Source organism: Panicum virgatum, chromosome 3K (genome assembly GCF_016808335.1).
Source record: "Panicum virgatum strain AP13 chromosome 3K, P.virgatum_v5, whole genome shotgun sequence".
Taxonomy (NCBI): domain Eukaryota; kingdom Viridiplantae; phylum Streptophyta; class Magnoliopsida; order Poales; family Poaceae; genus Panicum; species Panicum virgatum.
This window is the reverse complement of record NC_053138.1, coordinates 12,588,416-12,610,000: the sequence shown is the minus strand read 5'-3', so window position 1 is coordinate 12,610,000 and position 21,585 is coordinate 12,588,416. Positions and strand designations below refer to the sequence as shown.

The following is a 21,585-nucleotide window of genomic DNA, read 5'->3' as shown; positions in this document are numbered from 1 at the left end:
TTTGTCTATGTATTTTATGTACTCATGTCGAGTTTATTGGATGACTGGGCACGATCGTACGGGTCGGTGTTTCCGTTTTACCTTTTGATAGACCGTTCGCTTTCGACACTTATCCGTTCGAATTGGTTCATTTTTGATATACCGTGAGTCCGTATTCGTATTCGTGTTCAACTTGTTCGTTTTCGATATCGCCTTCGTATTAAAATATAAAAGTGAAAACGGTAACGGGGTTATCTCGACCGATTCCGACCGTTTTCAACCCTACACAAGACGAATCAAACCAAAAATTTAGATGAAAATCTTACTCGCTTTAGTAATAAAGTATAAATATATTATGTATGGGTCAACCCATCATACCCGTTGGGCCAACAAGACCACCTAATTGGGTTGGCCCGTGACCTCACAAATTGGCCTTGAGGCCATAGGGCCAGGTCCGGGCCGGCCCATTCCCACCCTGACCCACAAACGCAGCAGCAGGAGGCATGTGTTTCGCTTTTAGAAAAAGTCATATTTACCTATATTTACCTCTCTGAGCTATATGTCGAGTTTACGTTTTCATCTTAAACTTAAAAATCGGATATTTTGCCTTCTCAAACTCACAAAATCGGACATATGACCTCCCTGAATGGTTTTTCTTAGTGTTTTTCCTCCTTTTATTTTATGTTTATTTTGGATAAATCTTTAAAAAATTATATATAGTAAATCACAAAAAATCATAAAATAAAAAAATTAAATTTTGTTGGACTCTATGTAAGTAGATCTATGCAGTAAACATATGATATGATATAATTTAATAAAAAATTATATTTTTAATTTTAGATATATATATTTTATAATTAATTCATATCTACATTTTCTGTTGTCCAATTATGATAAAATTTTTATGGTGGTATAATAATTAATGATCGATCTGTAGTAAAAAATTCATGCTCATTGGATCATGTATGTCTGAGTTATAGATTTAGAAGTTTAATTCCAAGCTATATCAGACTCTTCAATTTGTCAAGAATAAATGATCAAAGACCATAAAATTTTTACTGCAACTTAAGAATATAATTATTAGCACACCATAAAAATTTCACCATAATTGAACCAAGAAATATGTAGATATAAATTAATTATAGAAAATTATATATTTAATAATAAAAATATGATTTTTACTAAATTATATCATACAATATATTCAATGCATAGATCTACTATTGTAGAGTCGAACACAATTTAATTTTTCATTTTATGATTTTTTTGTGATTTACTACATTTTTTTTCAAAGATTCATCCAAAATAAACATAAAAGAAAAGAGAAAAACTGCTAAGAAAACCACGAAGAGAGGTAATATATCTGGTTTTGCGAGTTCAAGGAGGCAAAATACCCAATTTTTTAGTTCAAGGTAGAAACGTAACGTAAACTCAGCCCATAGTTCAGGGAGGTAAATAAATTTTTTTTTGCGTTTTTTAAGATTGAGAATCTATACAAACTTGATACATCATTTTGAATAAAGTAGTTCCATATTTTTGTCGAAGCATTATATCAAAGATGTTGAACGTGTATACTTAAAGTATTAAAATAGTTGATTTTTCATATTTTTTTGTAAACATGTCAGTTTTATCATATTTATTCTCAACTAGACAGTGGTTAGAACAACCCCTTTGTTCATTTCTTTCTATTCCACCTTTCGTTGGGTTTATTATTTCATAACTATGTACCTTTCAAAAAATTTAAGTGTAAATTCAACACTTTGTGAAGGATATTTTAACAATTTTAACATATGTTTAACATTTGCTGCTATATGTTCGACTTTGGTAGGCAGAAAGCCAATTAGCCAAAGGATCGGATTGTATCGTCTCGTTGCAATATGTCATGTGGCTTTTCCATCCATCATCTCAAGCTACCAAACAAAGCATCTCGACACCCGTACAAACCTAAACACGGCAAAAAAATCATCACACAACTCAAAAAACTTTGCATACATTCGAACTTCCTGGTCGTCCAACGCTCCAACTTGAGTTCCTCAGCACCATCCCATTAAATTTCAGCTAAACATTCCTGCCAATCCAACTAGATTGGTTCCTCATCAACATCTCTCTAATCATTGTGCTGGATTTGGATTGTTCACCCCATGGAACTTCCTCCCAGCTTCGATGGCCTCCCTGTTTATTGTTTGTTTCATCAACATTAGAAACATCAGCGTGTACAAGAACAAAGCATAGCTCAGCATGGCCATGGCCATGGCCATAAACAAAGCTGGGGATGTTTCTACCTGAATGCGCTGACCAGTTCTTTGTTCTCCGGCTCTAGTTGCACGCCCTCATAGAAGGCATTTGCAGCTTCCTCAAACCTCTGCCAGGGTCACCGCACACAACAAACAAATGAGCCACCGTCAAAAGAGCCCAGCTGTGGGTGAATTCCCAATCACATCTCTCAATCTCACATACCTGTAACAGGCGATGGGCTGCACCTTCCCTGTAGCATGCTTTCGCCCAATCCGGCCTCAATGCTCGGCATGCTTTCGCATCCTCCAGAGCACGCTCAGCTTGCCCTGCCCGTAGCCAGCAGAGGCTTCTGTTTGAGAGCACTGTTGCATCATTTGGGTCCAGCTCTGTAGCCTGATGTGGTTCCGTGCCAATGTTATGACAACGAAGAATAACAGTCGAATCTCAGGTACAGTAAGAAGCCCAATTCCTTCAGTTTTGTTATGCTCTTTCTATGTGAAAAAAATCATTCGATCTTAGTTACCTGCGTGTAAGCATCCACTGCTACAAGGTAATCCTTTCTTCTGAAGGCATCATCACCTCTCGATTTAGCTTCCAAGGATCTCTTTTTTGCTTCAGATGACACCTACACAGCATTTTAACTACTGTCAGATTTCAAATTTTAGCTAATCTCAACCGTCACATCAAGTTTATCTTTATCTAAGAATTAAATAAGATAAAACAAGCCCTGGGTATCATTCCTAATAAATGTATATGGCTTGACTCTCTCAGACAATGCAAGCCTTGATTGTCAGTTTGTGACCAAAAGTATGAGCACGAGTGCATGAAATACCTCAACAGGCTGTGGTCTGCCTGATTTCAGAGATGTTCCTTCCTTCAATTGGGACTGTAAAATTTGTTCAATGATTAGCAGACACGGGGAACTTGTATGTTTTGAAAGAGGTTTATGGAATTGGAACCTATGAGGATGCAAGATAGCTAAAATGATTATTCAAGCAGCACCTTTTCCTCAGTCTCCTTAGCCAGCATGTATTCTATAATTCCATCTACACTCCAGTTTGAAACACCTGGAATTGGGGATGTTAATGGTAAAAGAAGTTCCACAACTTCACGGTTATTTCTCCAAGCGGCGACCTGTATTGGCTTTAGTCCATCCTGAGGAAGGAAATCACATGGCAATCAAATGTTTGCTTCACTTGTCTGTATGACTGAACAACAATGAACCATGTACTGTCTAACGAAATGTAAATGTGACTTGAGCTGCATTAACACCCAACAAAGATTCAACTTTCAGCGCACCAGGTGATGGGAATTGCTTACAGAAGCAACAGAAAGGCAGTTGCTCAATCCAAAGCTAACACTAATACACTCTGTAGTTTGTAATATGATGATGGTATATAAATACACTCTGATGCAAAGACCTAAAGATTGGCTGCATCTGATGGATCTTAGAAACAGGTCAACATATATCATGAACCTGGATATTGAAATTTCAATGTAACACTAGAACTTATTTATTTAAGATAGAATGCAACTTACATCATCGCAGGTATTTGGGTCACCTCCAGCCTTAAGTAAGCATTTGATTAATTCTATATTTCCACTATCTGCAGCAATATGCAATGGGGTTGCTCCACAAGCCCTGATATTTGGGTTTGCACCTGCCTACATTGCAAATTATTCAGTTAATTTCTGAGGTAGAAAGCATAGTTGATACAAGGGTATTACTAACAGTAACTAAATAAATAGAACCATACTGTGTAGTGTGCATCAGTTAACTAATAGAAACAGGTTAGCCAACAAAGTGAAGAATACAAACATTTTGGCTCTTCTCTTATGCTAGCAAACGGGCACTATAGTTTGCATTACATAGTATAAGCAAGATTGAAAAACAAGGCCACAAGAAATGTGCTTAATTTTATTTATGTGTGTGTTCCTCAAGTCCTAATAACATAGGATACACAGTAGGGGGAGAAAGAACAGGTATTTCAGGCATCATTTACTCCTACCTCAAGTAGGACCTCCAAGCATGGGAGGGAACCTGCGGCAACAGCAGATAATAATGCTGTGGCACCATCAGCATTTTCAATATTTGGCTACACAAAAAGGTAAAAGATTAGCCAAATAATTAAAATTGCAGGAAGCCTAACTAACTTCAAATCATACACAGCAACAACAACAACAACAACAACATAGTCTTTTTTCCCAAGCAAGTTGGGAAATCATACACAGCAAACCAGAAAATATTTCTTGGGCTTTCAGATTGGCACATATGGAAACAGTGAAACATATGCATCTTTTATATAGTGCCAGGAATCACGTTCAGATGAAAGATATCCCAACTGTCTGGTAAAATAAAAGATTCGAAAGAATTCTTTAGTCTTTACCTCATTTACTTACTTGGTTACAAAATAGGTTAATAGATCATCTTTGGTGTTTATAATATAGTCCCTTTGAGATCTATCGGCATCATATACCTATTTAATTTTGTTTCTGTTCTTGTAGACTCTGAGCTTTGTTACCTATTTATACAAAAAAGGGGCAAACTATTGCTAAATGTTTTTTGTCGTTAATTGGTTCAAATCAAGGAGAAAGGGTTGTGGTCATTAAAAAAATGATTGTGGAGATACATAGTAAGGTGAAATGATAGAATCGGAAGAACTGCAAGCTTAGGTGACCTTATGCTTGTTACTAAATTCGCTATGAAGTTGATGAGGTGACAAAGAACCAAAGAAATCAGTACCTTAGCATTATGTTGAAGCAGAAGTTTGACTGCATCTTCCTGTCCATGACCAGCAGCCCATATAAGGGGAGTACCGGCATCACTTTCTGATTCGATATCAACTCCCTTGGAGAGTAGAAGCTTCATGAGCTCCGTGTTTCCTGCTCAATCAGAAGATGCATGATTTGGTGATTGATTGGTATTGCGAAAAGAAAAAAAAATGTTGCATGGGGAGGGCGCATCTTACCTATTCCTGCAGCATGATGTAGCGCTGTGGCTCCTAGGCTGGAGGCTACCGAAGGATCGGCTCCATGGTCAAGTAGATACTTGACAGTGTGCAGATGGCCTTGGCGCGCAGCATGGATGAGTGGAGTTTCGCCTAGCCGGGAGGTAGCGGGTACAGATGAGATGGCATACATACAGAATTACAGACACAGCGTCATGTTTGCATTGGGGTACTACAGAAGATGAACAGCGACGGACGGACGCATTACCATCATCGTCCTTGGGGTCGACGGGGAGGCCGAGCTGGTCGATGAGGAACTGGCAGACGTCGGTGCGGCCCTCGCGCGCGGCGAAGTGGAGCGCGGTGCGCTTGTTGGCGTCCCGCACGGCGGCGGCGACGGCGGCGGCGCCCGTGCCCTCCTCGTCGAGCGCCGCGACGAGGCCTGCAAGTAGCTAGGCTCCCTCTGGTGAGAAGATGAGCGAGACGGCAGTATTGATTGGTGAAGCCGGAGGCACGTACTCTTGAGGGAATCGAGGTCGCCGGCGCGCGCAGCCTCTAGGAAAGCTTGCACCTTGCTCCGAGCTGCGGAACCGGTCCAAGCCAATCAGACGCGACCACACTAAGAGCGAGGGAAGAGAAGCAGAGGTTGAGGCCTTGAGGGAGAAGAGAGAGAGAGAGTGGAGGTTGGATCCAGCGGAACCTGAGAGGGCGTCGGCGGCGTCGGCCATGGCGAGAGCAACCGGGGAGGAGCGGCGGCGGCGGCGGCGGCTGGGAGGGAAACAGGAGACAGTGTACAGACCCTGACGGCTGACGTGCTGCTGACCCACCACGACGGCGAAGCGAGAAACACTAGAAGCTAAACGAAAGAGTCCAGGGGTCTCTGGAAAGGACTGCAAGGCCCATTATGTGCAGTCAAATTCGGCCCGTTTAGTCAGTGAAGTTCCACCGGTGATACCAAAGGCGTAAACTATAGAATACGTATTCCAGGAACGGAGGCAGAACGATAGCTCTACGCTGTCGACGAGGGGGAGGAAGGCATCGTCTGCGGTAGGGGTCGAGAGAGATCTCCGTCCAGAATCTTCCAGCTCCAGCTCCAGCCCCGCTCCTCTCCTCTCCTCTCCTCTGCTTTTGCTTTCCATTTTGTTCTCTCTCGTCTCCCCCCCCCCCCCGTCGCCGACCAGTCCACCGCCGCCACCTCCTCAACCTCGCGCAGCCGGTCTCTTACCGCACGGTGTCCCGGTCTCCCACGAGGGAGCACCCGCCGAAGCGAAAGCAGCGGTCGCCTGCTGAAGGAGGAGCCACCCCCGCCGCTGGAGTAGGGACACCGGGACAGGGAGGCGTGACGTCCGGGAGGGGATGGACGACGGCGACAGCGCCGTCCGGAGCGCCGACAGGGCTGGCGCCGCCCCTGGCGACGACGGCAGCGCCATGCCGCTCCCCGAGACGGTCAGGATCTCTCTCTCCTCTCTCTCGCTAGCTCCCGCGCGTTCAGAATCGGGCGGCGTTTGGGGATTGGGACCCCACGATTAGTCGCTGGCGGTAGTTGGTTGCGGGAGGATTGGGCATTGAGCGCGTGAGCTCGAGCGGTGCGCATGCTGGCATGGATATATATAGGCGGCAATGCGGCATTTGTGTGGTTGATGAATCGGTCCTGTTTAGTTCCCATGTTAGGGCACGGGCGCCAGTACGGATGAATTCGGGTTCTTCTTAGGCTAGGCCCGGCATTGGCGTAGCGTTGCTGCTCTAGTATGTGATGTTAAATGAGCATGCCATTTTGGGAAACATGACACTCTTCTCGTGCTTGACATTTGTGGAGTAGGTGCTGCTTTTTGTTTTTCGGTATCTGGCAAAACGGATGAGCAAAAGAAAATTCCGCCTTTGTATTCTTTAAGTAGTAGTGATGGAAATTATAATGCTGTAGGTGATCTATGGAGGGAGCCAATTGATGCAAGGAAGTGTGGCATTGCCGTTTGTAATATTGTAAGGCTCCATCAGAATATGATGCACCAACTATGTGCTCCTGTTTATAGGGCCACAAATCTGCAGTTATGATGTGGAAATCGAAAAATTATTATCTAGGCTGTTATGTGGAGGTTGGCATCCCTGCATGGCAGTTTTTTCTTTCCGAAGCACCAGAAAACTGTGTTTTCAATAAGAATAATTGCACGTCTTGCATGTTTTAAGAAAGAGGCAGAAACACATGAATGCCTGCATTCTGCAAAGATGTTTTCTTTTACATGTTATGCACTATAGCATCACAGAAAGGATAAATTTCATCTATTGAAAATGCAGAACATGTGTTAGCTTGTAATATATTAGAACCTAGTGAATTAGATGCGTGACAACTTTGAAGTTGCTCTATCCACATCTGTTCTCAATTCTCTTGATGGAAATTATTAAATAGGATGAGTGCTGTGTAAGGGCTGTAAGAACAGGACTTCTGTTGTAACATTTGTTTCCCCTGACTGTGTAAGGACTGTTGACAAGTCAGGTCATTTTTGTTTCTACATGTAAAGTAGACATTGACTGGTCTTTGTTCAATTCTCATGTGTAGTGGTGGTGTATAAATCTCATTTGAGCCCTTGAAATAATGATCAGCTTTCAAGATAGGATGTTGTGTTGTTGGTATGACTTATATAGTTCTCTGATTTGCTGGAGCAGGTTCAAATTGGCAATTCGCCTACCTATAGACTTGACAGAAAACTTGGAAAGGGAGGATTTGGGCAAGTATATGTTGGTTGCCGTATTCCCCCTCCTAGTGTTAGTGACAGGACACCTGGTGCAAATGCTTTGGAGGTCTGTACGCCTTTTCTGGGACTTCATTTGTAATTTGATGCTATTGTAGTTGCATCAGTATTCATGGTTTGGTTCACACTAGGTTGCAATAAAATTTGAACATCGAACCAGCAAAGGTTGCAACTATGGTGCCCCCTATGAGTGGCAAGTGTACAAGTAAGTGACAATTTTGCCCTATTTCTCTTGCACCATTTTCTACATTTTTCTCTTTGGCGTGATTGCAACTGAATTTGCATGTTAATTCTTGTGTTTTTATAAAACATACATCATGCAGCACTCTTAGTGGAATTCATGGAGTACCAAGAGTACACTACAAGGGGAAGCAGGGAGAGTATTATATCATGGTAATAAGCATGCAATCTTTCCTCCTCCATATTTCGTATCATCATGTATAGTGCATGCACAAGTTCATTTGCTAAACTACGATATTGTCCCCATTTTTCGTGGCACATGTATGATGTATGACCAATTTTGTTTCAAATTTTCCTTCTATTAATGTTTAATCCAATTAATCCTCTTCTAGCTCCTGCCTCAGTTTTCTAAATACGCACTATCACTAAAACTGGCACCAGCATTAATGGCATTATTAGGTATAGGTAAATGTATAATTGCTAGTATTAAATCATTTTATTTCAAAGAAAGTGTTAAATCAGTTAAAAACTTTAACATCCATTTTTTCTCCACGGGAGGTACTCATCTCGTGATTGATGAGGGGCCTTTGCTATGTCCAGGGAAAAGCCTTGCCTCTTAATACAACGGCTCAAAAACACAATAACAGTGTTCTAATGAAAACCAATCCATAACTTAGTTTCCACTACAGTTTTTCAGGTTATGATTGCTTAAAGAACTCATAAATATTTTTCTAATTATATCTGTATTCTGATTTAGCTGGTGACTGTACTTGACACCACCTAGCATGCTGCATACTATCTAACTCCATTCATCGCTTCTCTAGTAAATAATATGGACTGGCTACTGAATAAAATGATACTGTCTGAGCTGTCCATATCCATAACGCCCACCACACCTCCACCCCGTCCCATAAACCTCCTGTTGTGCCCATGTATTGACTATTGAATAAAATGGTTTGTCACTTCATTACCTAGAAAAGCCTGTTCACTTCTACGTCTATGCAGATTATGGACATGTTGGGACCAAGCCTCTGGGATGTTTGGAATAATAACTCCCACTCGTAAGCATCTAATGCCGTCCCATTTTCTTAATGTTTTCCAGCTTTCTCAGCTTATTAATTGATTCTGATTTGTTTTGTTTGCAGCATGTCTGTTGAAATGGTTGCTTGCATTGCCATAGAAGCAATTTCCATATTGGAGAAGATGCATTCAAAAGGGTATCTAATATACTCTCGTCAAAGAGACTAATGTATGTTGCATACTGTGTATAAAATTATAGCTAAAATCTCCTTTTATGGTAGGTATGTCCATGGAGATGTAAAACCTGAAAACTTTTTGCTTGGACCTCCAGGCACCCTGGAAGAGAAGAAACTGTTTCTTGTTGACCTTGGTTTAGGTGATTTCATTTCCTATTCTAATTTATAGGAATTTAGTGTCATATCGGGCCATTGGGCCTTCAAATATATGTGTTACTTTATTTGACTTGATATTGATTTAATGATTTTCAACACAGCTACTAGATGGAGAGACACTGGTACAGGAGAGCATGTCGAATATGATCAGAGGCCTGACGTCTTTAGGTTTGTAAGAGAAGTACTTTCCTAGGTTCTAACTTGTAATGGCTTTATTCATTCTTATTTCTAAGCTGACAATTTATTTGCATTCTTGAATTTTTTAACTGAACAGGGGAACTGTGCGCTATGCTAGTGTGCATGCCCATTTGGGAAGAACTGGAAGCAGGAGGGATGACCTTGAATCCCTTGCATACACACTTATTTTTCTTCTGCGCGGTCGCCTTCCTTGGCAAGGATATCAGGTGAAGTTTGTCTAGAGTTTTTCTTCACTGACTTCCATGTTTTTCATTTTCTTTTCTTTCCCCTTACTAGAGTTTTCTACAAATTGATTTTAGGGGGAGAATAAAGGTTTCCTTGTTTGTAAGAAAAAGATGGCAATTTCCCCAGAATCTTTGTGTTGCTTTTGCCCGCAACCTTTCCGACAATTTATCGAGTATGTTGTGAACTTAAAGTTTGATGAAGAACCAAATTATGCAAAGTGCATTTCTCTTTTTGATGGCATTGTTGGTCCAAACCCAGACATAAGGCCAATCAACACAGATGGTGCTCAGAAGGTACTATCCTTTCCAACCTTGTTGCTTCTTATTAACTGAAGATTGCTCCCAGCTATCGCATTCTTACTAAGGGCTTGCACGCCTCTGCTTATTCTAGAGTTGTACTCTTTTACATGTGATTGTATGTGTATGGATTATGGATACTAATAAACTAATTTGTGATTTCTACCAGCTTATATATCAGGTAGGCCAGAAGAGAGGCCGTCTTATGATGGAGGAAGATGATGATGAGCAACCTAAGAAGAAGATTAGGATGGGGATGCCTGCGACCCAATGGATTAGTGTTTATAATGCCAGGCGGCCTATGAAACAGAGGTATGATTGTGTAAGTGTATGCTTTAGTTGGAAATAGAACGCTTCACTCTTAACAATGGTTCATTTGCAGGTATCACTATAATGTTGCAGACAGTAGGTTAGCACAGCATATTTCAAAAGGCAACGAGGATGGATTGTTCATAAGCTCTGTTGCCTCTTGTTCAAATCTGTGGGCTTTGATAATGGATGCTGGCACTGGATTTTCTTCTCAAATATATGAACTTTCTCCATATTTTCTTCACAAGGTAAGCTAGGCCCGTTCTTTTTGTATTCGAGCATTCTCATATGTTATGGGCTTTGGGCCTGTGTGACTGTGCACACACGGTCAGGGAGAAAGGGCTGAACCGCATGTCCAACACAAGCTGATTGTGTCCATGCATCTGGCTTCCTTCTTATTCTCTTCTCAGTTGCCATTTAGTTGCCGCGTGATCTCATCTGTTATTTTGTTAGATAGTGTCCTTGGGGATAAAGAAGTATATTAGATTGGGTTGTTAATGATGTCTGTTAGGGTCGACTCTGTTTATTGAGATCGGGAGCACTTGTTTGAGGGCAAGCAATGGATAATCGAAGTAAAGTTCCCAATAATTGCTCATATTCCATCACCCCCCCCCCCCCCCCCCCCCCGCCTTGTCGGTAGTCCCTTCTTCCTCTAGCGGCCCTCTTTCAATAGCGCTTTCTACCACAAAGCCATTGCTGTCTGGTTCCCCTCAGATGTTTACCCCCTAAATCAAAGTTCATATCGTCATAACTATTTTACTCTGTGTTGTAAGATTAGTAGCATATATTGATATTATGCTGACATGCACTTTGCTTTCTTGAAATTTATTTTGATTTTCTTGTTTGTGTTGCTTTCAGGAATGGATAATGGAGCAGTGGGAGAAAAACTTCTATATTACTGCATTAGCAGGTGCAAACAATGGGAGTTCACTGGTGGTCATGTCCAGAGGTAATACAGTTAGTGCCTGGCCTCAAGAAAAATACTCCCTTACTTGCATGCTTGGTACCAGGAATATGATAGTATGTCCTGGTACTGTTTCTCTGGAACCTTGGAGCTTCACCCAACACCCATTACACAATATAAATTTCAGCTTAATTTTACAGGAATAAACTCAAGTATTAACATTGGGCAACACTTGTGCAGTACGGCACTGACAGATTGTCCATACAAAATCCTCCTTTTCTTTCCAGAAGTTCTGTATAGTGAGATAAACCGAACTAGTTTAATTTTTTTTTGTCAAGCTGCAATTGCAACCTTTTAGTTGGAGGCTCTTATAGTTTAAGTTATTGTCCTTGTATATACTATGTAGATTGTTTTTGACTTTGAACTCTCCAGGAACACAATATGCCCAGCAATCCTACAAAGTAAGCGATTCCTTTCCCTTCAAGTGGATCAACAAAAAATGGAAGGAGGGTTTCTATGTTACTGCTATGGCCACTGCAGGAAGCCGGTGGGCAGTGGTCATGTCTCGTAATGCTGGTTTTACAGCTCAGGTATGTTACCATGGTCACATCGTGTATATTTTAAGGTTGCCTTCCGTTCCATTTGTCTATTATCCTAAAAAAAATGAATCACATAGGCATGCTTTGTCATTGCTGAATCTTGATAAGAGCATGGCGAATTCAACAGGGCATATGCTAAAAGCTACATGGTTTAGTTTGATGCTTATTTTTGACATTTTCTGTTGTAGGTTGTGGAGCTTGATTTCTTGTATCCGAGTGAGGGTGTCCATCGGCGTTGGGATAATGGATTTCGCATCACCTCGACAGCTGCGACATGGGATCAGGCAGCATTTATCCTGAGCATCCCCAAAAGAAAGCCTGCTGATGAGATGCAGGAAACCCTAAGAACATCTGCTTTTCCCAGCCAACATGTGAAGGTGACTTTGATACTCTTTCCCCTTTCCTCTAACCTCAGATCGACCATCCATTTGCACATACTAATTAAGTAATTAATATGTTTGCAGGATAAATGGGCTAAAAATCTGTACTTAGCTTCCGTTTGCTATGGAAGAACGGTGTCATGAGTTCCGCCCTGTTTGACTGGTGATCTTTGTAGAGTTTATATGGACTCCTGAATAGATGCAGGAAACCCTAAGAACATCTGCTTTTCCCAGCCAACATGTGAAGGTGACTTTGATACTCTTTCCCCTTTCCTCTAACCTCAGATCGACCATCCATTTGCACATACTAATTAAGTAATTAATATGTTTGCAGGATAAATGGGCTAAAAATCTGTACTTAGCTTCCATTTGCTATGGAAGAACGGTGTCATGAGTTCCGCCCTGTTTGACTGGTGATCTTTGTAGAGTTTATATGGACTCCTGAATAGATTTGAAATTTTGAAGGGCGGACATAGTTCTAATTTATGATCTATAATTAACTAATCCGATAGATGCGCAAGCCTGCCTCTGTTCCTTGAATAGTTGCCCTTGCTGCCTAGCATGGTTGTAGTAAGAAATGTATGTTTTTTAAGAGCTGTATGAAATGTATGTTGCAGAGTTTGGGTGTTGTACTTTCCTGTCCATAGATTGTGTTGTAAGCTGTAAACTTGATTACTTATCATGCTAGTTTCAAGTTAATGTTTAACCCTGGAGATAGGTAGCTAAATTGTACAAACTCAAGCTGTCTCCGCTTCTTGTTCTGTTGCCGTTGAGGCTTTTCGTGCTTGGTAATTTGGACCCTTTTGGACCCTTGAAATGGTACCTCGATTCTGTAGACCTCTATTATCTCACGATATGTCTTGTGCTGTGTTTGCTTGAGAGCTTTGGCCCATCCTTGCATTGGATAATTTGGGCATGTGTACTGAATCTATTACTTGATTAATTTCATATCAGATACCTCTTGTCTCTGCAATCGTTCCTTTTTCAGCAGTTTACCATCATGTGTATGCAGGAAGTAGTACTCTGTTACTCTTTACTCGTTTTTAAGTGTTTAATGTGTAAGTGAGCTCCCTTTCAGCAATTGTTGCTTTGCGGCGGTTGGCGGTTTAGGTTCATGTTTATGCAGTCAATTACTGTTCTATTGCACGAGTAGGAGCATCTCACCTAGGTTCGATTTGGACTGCTGGATGAAGAAAACGATGGCCGGAGGTATGGGTGGGCATTCGGGTTACCCGAAAATTTCGGGTCGGGTATTTCGGGTATTAAGAATTTCGGGTTTTCAAAATTGCTACCCGAAATTTGTATGAAAAAAGAAGAACCCGACAATTCGGGTACCCGAAAATTCGGGTTCGGGTTCGGGTATCCCCGAACTACCCGAGAATTTGTGAGATGGTTCCTAAATTTGTATCATCTTTGCAGGAATAAGAAAAGAAATTAAAAATAAAGTCGATTAGTAAATAAAATTGCACAACAAGCTAACTACACAAAATAAAGGCAGTAGATCTCACATCAGCAAGAATAGTGGAGCAGTAGCATTAAATTGTTTACAAATCGATGCCCAAAAAAATCAAAGACAACTTCAATCGGAACCTGGTCCTGTGGTACTTGCAGCCATCCTCTCGATTGACACCAAGCAGCAAGACGATGACCGAGGGAGGCAAGATGCAGCGGAAGGAGCCCAGACCGAGGGGGGCAAGCTGCAGCGGAAGGAGCACAGGGCCAAGGTGCGCTGTGGCCTCGCCCCTCGTGGATGAGCATGTGCATGAGGGAGATTTGCAGCCTGCTTCCGCTAGAGGTCCTAGCTTCTGCCATGGTCTGGGCAGACGGGCGGACGACGGCGGCGGCGGAAAGCATGAGATGGGAGGAGCGCAGGGAGAAGACAAGGCAGGTGAGTGGATAGGGTTACTTGGGGGGGGGGGGGGGGCGTGGTTAAGTGGGCCGGGATGAAATGTCGGGCCGCTAGATGTTAGGCTCATACAGCACGTTGAATAAAATTCGGGCTTTCGGGTTATTCGGGTACCGGGATACTGAACTCGAATTACCCGTAATAATTTCGGGTACCGTGGCTTGCTACCCGAAATTATGTTCGGGTTTTTCGGGCTCGGGTTTTTCGGGTTCGGGCTCGGGTTTTTCGGATTCGGGGTTCGGGTTTCGGGTAATATGCCCAGCCATAGCCGGAGGTGTGACTTCGACGGCGAGATGGATTGGGGGCGGTAGAACAGAGGACGATGACGGGAAATCCTTCGATTCCCGGCGACGTGGAGGTCGAGGCTGTGGTTGGAGAGATTGGGAACTGGGAAGAGAGCTATGGAGGTGGGTGAGCTCCCAGTGCGAAGGATTTGAAATCCAACGCGAGCTGCTCAAGCTCTGTCAATGGCTGTTGGCGGAGGAAGACATGCAGCTGAGCTAGAAAGAGGGGATGAGCTCGGGCAGCCGGGTTTGGGACGAGGACGTGTGCGAGTTGGCGACCTCCAGTGGCCAGAGAAGGGAGGCGAACGTCCTCGGCGGGTCTGACTCCACAGTGCTCCTCCTCTATCTCATCGATGGAACTAGGGAAGAAGGGGATCGCATGACGGAGGTGAAGACCGAGAAGAAAAGGTTAACGGTTGTAGTGGATGGAGTGCTGTGTATCCATAACGTGTAAACTTTCAATGGTAAATATCTAACTAGAGATCTTTTGATGGTATATTTCTAACTTGTGGATCTTTGGATGCTACAAATTCAATTTTCTCAACATTTTAATCGTGAGGCATGTGATTGAGCACAAGTGCATGAAATGAAACTTTATAGCCCCCAATGCAAGTTTCAACAAGTTTTATAATCTTGGAAACAGTGTATACACAGTTTCATCCTGATGAAACTCCTTCCCTCTCTTTCTTCATAGTTACCTTGCCATGTCATCACAATTGCTGATGTGTTACTGTATTTAATGTGCATGAAACCTCTATGAACTTGCACTGGGATTAGCCTTACTATGCAATGTTAAACCATCTTCCCCCTAAATAAAACTCTTCCATTTTAAAGAAAAAACTGTCGCCCATTGACCTCCACCATTGATTGGCCTAGCTAACACTCCTCGTAAGTAGATACACATACACAGTGCTAGGTACTCTAGCTAGTGTATCCTCCTTGTAGATACACAAGTTCTGAAAGACTGAAACTGTCATCAATGGTCAGGTCAAAGAGCTAGCACACTCCTGGTAGGCCTGCACTCCCATCCTCTGCTCGCGGTCACTGTTCGTTATCCGTTGAATTCTGGTGCCACGCTTCAGTAGCGTTCTCTGCCTGGTCCAAAAGGATCGGTCAGCTTTTAGCAGCAGCACAAGGAGAACAAAGACTCCATAGCCGGCGGCCATCAGGCATGGAGCCGCAAGAGTACTTGCAGTAAAAACATGTACACTGCAGACTGATCTTGGCATCTTGCATTGGCACCAGATCCTGGTCCCTTTGCTATGCCTACTTTGTCCTCCATTTACACATGTATTTCTTACCTGGAGTATATGTATATGAGCTCTATTACAATAATTGTAAAGTACTAGAGGGTATTTTCAGGATTTTTCTCTTAGAATTTTTTCTGACCGTTGATCTATGAAAAATTAAATTAAATTAAATTAAATTAGTATTCGGTCACATTCTTTTTGGTACTTGGTAACACATTTGTATACCACCAGGTACTTTAGTCTAGATATATTCTAGTTATTTTCTATGTTGACCACCGTACGATTCTATCAGATGGACAGTTATTCTCATTTTTCCAATCATTGTAAAAATTCTCTGTATATATTTAATTCAGTTGCGTAACGTACAACGATTCGAGTACAACTCATCAGGTATAAAACCATGCATCTCAAGTCTGCACTCATCAAATGCACGGTTGCATGTACAGTATGAGTTTTCTTAAATTTTTCTGCTTAATTTGAAGAAGGAAACTATTCTAGTCAAACACTTGACAGATGGTCGACGCGCGCGGAAGGCAACCTGTGTTCACGTTCTGGGCGTGACTGCGATTGGCATCCCTCGCCGGAGCCGCACCGTGGGGAAGTTGACGACGGCGTCCTCCTCCGCCACCCACCTGCAGTGCAGCATCTATCAGCCGCCGCATGGAGCTTCCATTCTTTAGTTCACACGTTTCCGTACCTGAAGTTGGTGACGAGATGGTGCAGGAAGATGGAGGCCTCGAGCCTGGCGAGGTCCAGCCCCGGGCAGAGCCTCTGCCCGCCGCCGAAGGGGGTGAAGCCCCCGCCGCCGCCGCCGGTCATCACGTCGGCCCTGTCCTTCCACCTCCATGGGTTGAAGGCGTGCGGGTCGTCGTGGACGGCGGCGTCGAGGTGGACGGCGCGGAAGTAGACGAGGACGCGCCAGCCCTTGGGGATGAGGTGGCCTCTCACCTCCACGTCCCGCACCGCCTTGCGCATGATCCCGTTGATGATGTTCCCCATCCGCAGCGTCTCCGTGATCACCTGCATCCATGGTATTCGTATCACACACACACTAGTATGATTTGTAGCTGCTGATCTCGATCTCTCTTAATTTTGCTGCAATAGCTATTATTTCATTCAATTTTGGATCTGAGTATCTGACTATTATTAGCTGTATTTCGATTATTCTTACGTGCTGTGTGAAGGTGAGCGACATGTAGTCTGTCCATTCTAGGGTTTCTCCAGCGCCTGATTTCCGCCTCTTCAGCTCCATGTTCTCCTCCTGCGTTGCGTGTCACCAAAAGCTTCATTCGTCAACTAGTACTATGTAAAAATGTATCTCTCCAGTATAATTAATGTGAGAGATCAGAAATGATGTGAGTTTGTGGCAACAAAAATACGAAATTGAAGCGTACGCCGCACCTCCAGCTGCTGTAGAGCCGGTGGGCACTCGCTGAGGTACTTGACGGCCAGCGTGATGAGCACCGGCACCGAGTCCTCCGCAGGGATCATGAAGTCGATCATGTTGTCGGATATCAGCTCGTCGGTGAGCTCGTCGCTGCCATTGCCCAGCAGCACGTCGATCATGTTGCGCGGATGATGAGTCGTCCCATCATGCGGATCCTCATCGCACCCGGCGGCGATCCTTCTCTTCCTCTTCTCCTGGATGATCTTTTGGATCAACGTTGTCATCCTCTTCTTAGCCTACGCGCACGCAGTTTTCAATACCAAAAATAATGGCACTCTTATGAAGTTTTTCATATGCATAATAGTTGGTGTAGCTTCTCACCGAGTTCATCAAGAAATCAAACAAAAGGGGGCAAATAATTAGGGTTCATATATATAGTTCGTGTTACCTTGAGGGATCTGTAGAGCTGAGTCCCGGGAAGTTTAACCGGAAGTGATATCAGACCGGCAATGAATTCTTTGAACTGTTGCCTGAGGTACTGCATTTCGTGTCCTTCGTCTAGCCCTATCAGCGCCCTCACCAGGATTTCAAACACAATCTGCAGAACACAGAATTAATTTTAAAAAAAATGTCAGCAGAATATGTAAACACTACTAGTGGCTTAATTATTTTGCGGAGGGAGTGTGTTATATATAGGTTTACCATTAAAGATAGCTTTCATCAGAATATCTTAGGAAAAATCATTTTTAGAACTGTGATCCTACAATATATATATATATATATATATATATATATATATATATATATATATATATATATATATATATATATGCAGATTGGACAGACACTCATGCTTGGCGATGGAGAGTTTATTTTGCAGAGGGAGTGTGTAGTGTGTTTGTTATATAGGTTTACCATTAAAGAGTGAGTCTTAAAGAGTAGATAGCCTTCATCAGAATATCTTAGTAAAAACCATTTTTAGAATTGGTAGGATTGTGATCATACAAAAAAATAAGCAGATTGGAGACACTAGCTCATGCTTGGCGGTGGAGAGTTTATGATACTTTATCCCGCCATACTAGTAGTGGTGAAGTAATCTATTCTGGGCCCTTCATCACTTCACACCGACTGTCCAGTCCAAACTCTATCCCTATCCGTATCCTTATCCCCGCCTCTATCCCTCAATCCAAAAATGTCGTTTGGCACCCAGTTGTGCAGGTAATCTTTTTGCAATGGCGAGCAATGCTGGCCCATGACTCTCCATTGGCATATGGACAAATGCTAACTCCCAAGCCGCGAAGCATCACCTCGCATGTCGCGCGCGTATATCCACACGCACGGGCACGGCCGGCGCCCATCGATCGGCTCCACCCCGGGACCGGGACCTCCCTACCCTCGGGTAGCGACATGGGGGCGCGCACGCGTGCACGAGGCCCTCGGCACACGTGTATGTATGTAGTGTGGGCACCAGCTAGCTAGCACACGAATCGATCGATCGATCGGCAATGGTGGATTGGTGGTAGTTGTAGTCAGCAAGAAAGAGAGGGGCGGCGGCTCGCACCGCGTCGCGTCACGTACCGACTTGGCCTCGTCCTGGACGCGCACGACGGGCGCGCCGCGGCGCTGCCACGCGGCCATGGCGCGGGCGACGCGGCGGCGCATGTCGGCGGTGACCCGGGCCTTGAGGTGCGGCGACTTGAAGAAGGCGCCGGCGAGGCCGTGCACCCGGCGCTGGAGCCCGCCGCCGAGCACCAGGATGGAGGACCGCCCCATGAGCTCCATGAGCGAGCGCGGGTACCACGGCACGAACGCCGACGCGTCGGCCTGCAGCACCGCGCGGCTCACCTCCGGGTCCGAGCTCACCACCGCCGGGGAGCCCCACAGGTGCGACGCGAACACCTTCCCGTACAGGAGCCGCCGCCGCTCGACGAAGGACTCCGGGCGGGCGGAGTACGCCGCGAGGATGAACGCCGGCGTCTCGCCGAGGAGCGGCCACCCGAGCGAGCCCGCGGGGAGACGCGCCGATCCGGACGCGCCGCCGCTCGCCGCCCCCCGTCGCTCGGTCCCTGACCCTGACGACGGCCACAGGCGAGGGATGAAGAGCCGCCGCACGATGATGACAGCGGCGACGAGCAGCGCCGCCGCCGTGACGGCGGACGCCGGCCAAGGACCGTCCCCGGGCCACATCACGCGCGCCGGATGATGGTGCTTCAGCTCCGATCGCTGATCGGCGCCGCGGATTTGTTGCGAGAGGAGTATCAGGTTGTGGTGGTGCTTGTGAAGCGAGGCCTCAACCTGTATATGAAGTGCTGCTGCAGGCAGGAAGGAGGGAAAGCGTTTTCAGATGATAAGAAGGAGCCTCAGCAGAGGTAGAGTGGCGTCCCGGCTATAAAATACAGCAACTAGCTAGCTAGAGTCTTGTTTCTTAATTAATTTTCTTTCTATCTTTTTTTCCTTATTAATATTGCTTATTACTAATTTTCTTGATGCATGAAACCAGTGAGGACTTGCCACTTGCTTTGCTTGAAAAATCAGAAGTATGTGATGGCGTGACTGAAGTTCTAGTTGCATGCACCTTTGCTTGAAATTGTGTTGTCTAGGCGTGGTAGTCGGCGTGCATGCATGTTGATCCAGCATTGACGTGATGATGATTATTGCCATTGATTAATTAGGTCACTAAAGCATCTTCAGTGGATTACTTATCTCTCATACTTTATGTATTTTCTCTCTTCGCCATCAATAATATTTTTATACTTTATATATTTTCTCTCTTCACCACCAATAATATTTTTTAATATTTTTAATACTCAATGCTGTAGCAAAATGAAGGTGTGTCTTGGTGATTATAAAAAATATTTAGATATTGGCGACGAAATTGGTAATCTATTAGAGCCTGGAGCACTTTCCATTATTAAAAGAATAATCTGTTGATATTAGGAAGAGGAATGAATAATCTGCTCAAGAGGAGATGCATGGGACCTCTTCTTTTGGCTGCAATCATGCCTTCCACGCGTTTGTGAGGTTGCATGTGCGTATATGCACTGTACGTGTGCGCCGTGCATGTATGATCATGATTAGCCATGACAGAATGTCTCTCATCAGTTCTCAAATACACCAAGCATTTATTGGACCCAGCGCTTGCTCGCCTACCTATGCATGCCATGGAGCATTCGCGCAGCTGTCCTCTTTTTTTCCATCTTCTCTTGTTGATATAGGCCATGTTTGGTTAGGGGGTGAAAAAAAATTTATGAAATTTTTTCACCTCTTTAACTATTAATTAGAGATATTAAATAAAGTCTAATCACAAAATAACCTTCAAAATTATGATACTGTAGCATGTGATATAGCTAATAAGGCCTTTAACCGCAGGAGTAGAAGATGATTAGGGGTGATTACTGTAGCATCAATGTAGTCAAATCATGGTGGAATTTGACTCATTAGATTCGGCTTGAAAAATTACACTCATCCGTAAAAAGATTTGGCAAATAAACTCCGTTTAGTACTCCATGCATGCATTCGTCTTTTTGTGAAAAGAATTTCACGGTGGCCATATGTGTGCTATACACCTCGAAAAAAGGACCCGGAGATAGAGAGAGGTAGAGGGAAGAATAATGTACCCATACGAGGGGAATGGCTAAGAATTTTTTTTTAAAAAAATGGACTAGAAAATATGAATTCGATATCAAATTCAAAAGAAACATTATAAATAAGGAAGCCTCTAAACAGTAAATTATCCCAGCATGCATGATCGTCAATCGTCTGGCAGCTAATGTAGCGCGGCGCCGGCGTGACAAAACTTAATGCAATTTTGGGGCCATACCCTCACTTGAGTAGAAAGCGAAGTTTGCATGGCCTTTATTAGTTGCCAAAAGATTCCAGGCATCAAACTTGAAGCGGCGCACGCGTGGTTGACTCATCAGTGAGCGAGAGGTCTATCCAACTGCACGTGACAAAGCACTCCGAAATAGAGATATGCACGTGCTTAACAAAGAAGTTCAATGCCGACGGTTGAGATTGGGACTGCTTTTCATTATTAATTCGATTCCTATACCTAGAACAAATTATGCATGGACGTGCGTTATTAGTTCATCTACATAAGTAATTATACTCCCGTAACTAATCAATTAAAAGCACATATATGGCTCCCTTATGTGCAAATAAAAGAGCCCCTCGGCCCCTCCTCTTGTGAATTGAAGCTCAAACAAGTAATTAAATACTCGGAGTTTGATAGATATATTATCAAAAATGAGAAATCCAAATTTGATTGATGTATTTAGCCTCCACCTCGGAGTTTTCCCAACGCAATAACTCATTCCGCTTCATCTTCGCAATTTGATTAGTCCGTC

At 43.7% G+C, this 21,585-nt stretch overlaps 3 protein-coding genes and 1 long non-coding RNA gene across 7 annotated transcripts; 2 read left to right on the top strand and 2 right to left on the bottom strand.

Annotated features, from left to right (window-relative positions):
* Window positions 1-1,768: 1,768 nt before the first annotated feature.
* On the bottom strand, window positions 1,769-6,002 carry LOC120697676 (ankyrin repeat domain-containing protein 29-like). The gene is made up of 13 exons (XM_039980966.1): window positions 5,863-6,002; window positions 5,682-5,744; window positions 5,431-5,604; window positions 5,184-5,315; window positions 4,958-5,097; window positions 4,224-4,310; window positions 3,754-3,879; window positions 3,217-3,369; window positions 3,047-3,100; window positions 2,738-2,839; window positions 2,437-2,607; window positions 2,262-2,341; window positions 1,769-2,151 (listed from the first exon to the last, which is right to left on the bottom strand). Exons 1-13 carry the CDS (start codon window positions 5,888-5,890, stop codon window positions 2,091-2,093), a joined length of 1,371 nt encoding a protein of 456 aa, XP_039836900.1. The 5' UTR covers window positions 5,891-6,002; the 3' UTR covers window positions 1,769-2,090.
* A 222-nt stretch (window positions 6,003-6,224) lies between these two features.
* On the top strand, window positions 6,225-13,263 carry LOC120697675 (casein kinase 1-like protein HD16). 3 transcript variants are annotated; one of them, XR_005684583.1, is made up of 17 exons: window positions 6,225-6,608; window positions 7,824-7,958; window positions 8,041-8,114; window positions 8,233-8,302; window positions 9,095-9,150; window positions 9,235-9,306; window positions 9,391-9,485; window positions 9,603-9,669; window positions 9,776-9,905; window positions 9,999-10,217; window positions 10,390-10,532; window positions 10,603-10,777; window positions 11,388-11,478; window positions 11,866-12,023; window positions 12,221-12,409; window positions 12,497-12,659; window positions 12,747-13,261. XR_005684583.1 is itself a non-coding variant. In XM_039980965.1 (16 exons), exons 1-16 carry the CDS (start codon window positions 6,519-6,521, stop codon window positions 12,804-12,806), a joined length of 1,824 nt encoding a protein of 607 aa, XP_039836899.1. In that variant the 5' UTR covers window positions 6,317-6,518; the 3' UTR covers window positions 12,807-13,263. The 3 variants fall into 3 exon arrangements, 1 of the variants encoding a protein (XP_039836899.1); XR_005684584.1 differs by lacking the exon at window positions 6,225-6,608 and adding an exon at window positions 7,196-7,255; XM_039980965.1 differs by lacking the exon at window positions 12,497-12,659 and having other exon boundaries at window positions 6,317-6,608; window positions 12,747-13,263.
* A 2,895-nt stretch (window positions 13,264-16,158) lies between these two features.
* On the bottom strand, window positions 16,159-19,612 carry LOC120697673 (cytochrome P450 90D2-like). 2 transcript variants are annotated; one of them, XM_039980962.1, is made up of 6 exons: window positions 18,818-19,612; window positions 17,688-17,837; window positions 17,254-17,535; window positions 17,024-17,113; window positions 16,550-16,872; window positions 16,159-16,498 (listed from the first exon to the last, which is right to left on the bottom strand). In XM_039980962.1, the coding sequence occupies exons 1-6, from the start codon at window positions 19,424-19,426 to the stop codon at window positions 16,351-16,353; spliced, it is 1,602 nt and encodes a 533-aa protein (XP_039836896.1). In that variant the 5' UTR covers window positions 19,427-19,612; the 3' UTR covers window positions 16,159-16,350. The 2 variants fall into 2 exon arrangements, with proteins under 2 accessions (XP_039836896.1, XP_039836897.1); XM_039980963.1 differs by having other exon boundaries at window positions 16,159-16,484.
* LOC120697674 lies at window positions 19,475-19,997 on the top strand. The gene is made up of 2 exons (XR_005684582.1): window positions 19,475-19,608; window positions 19,740-19,997. It is a non-coding gene; the product is annotated as an uncharacterized LOC120697674 (long non-coding RNA).
* Window positions 19,998-21,585: the final 1,588 nt, after the last annotated feature.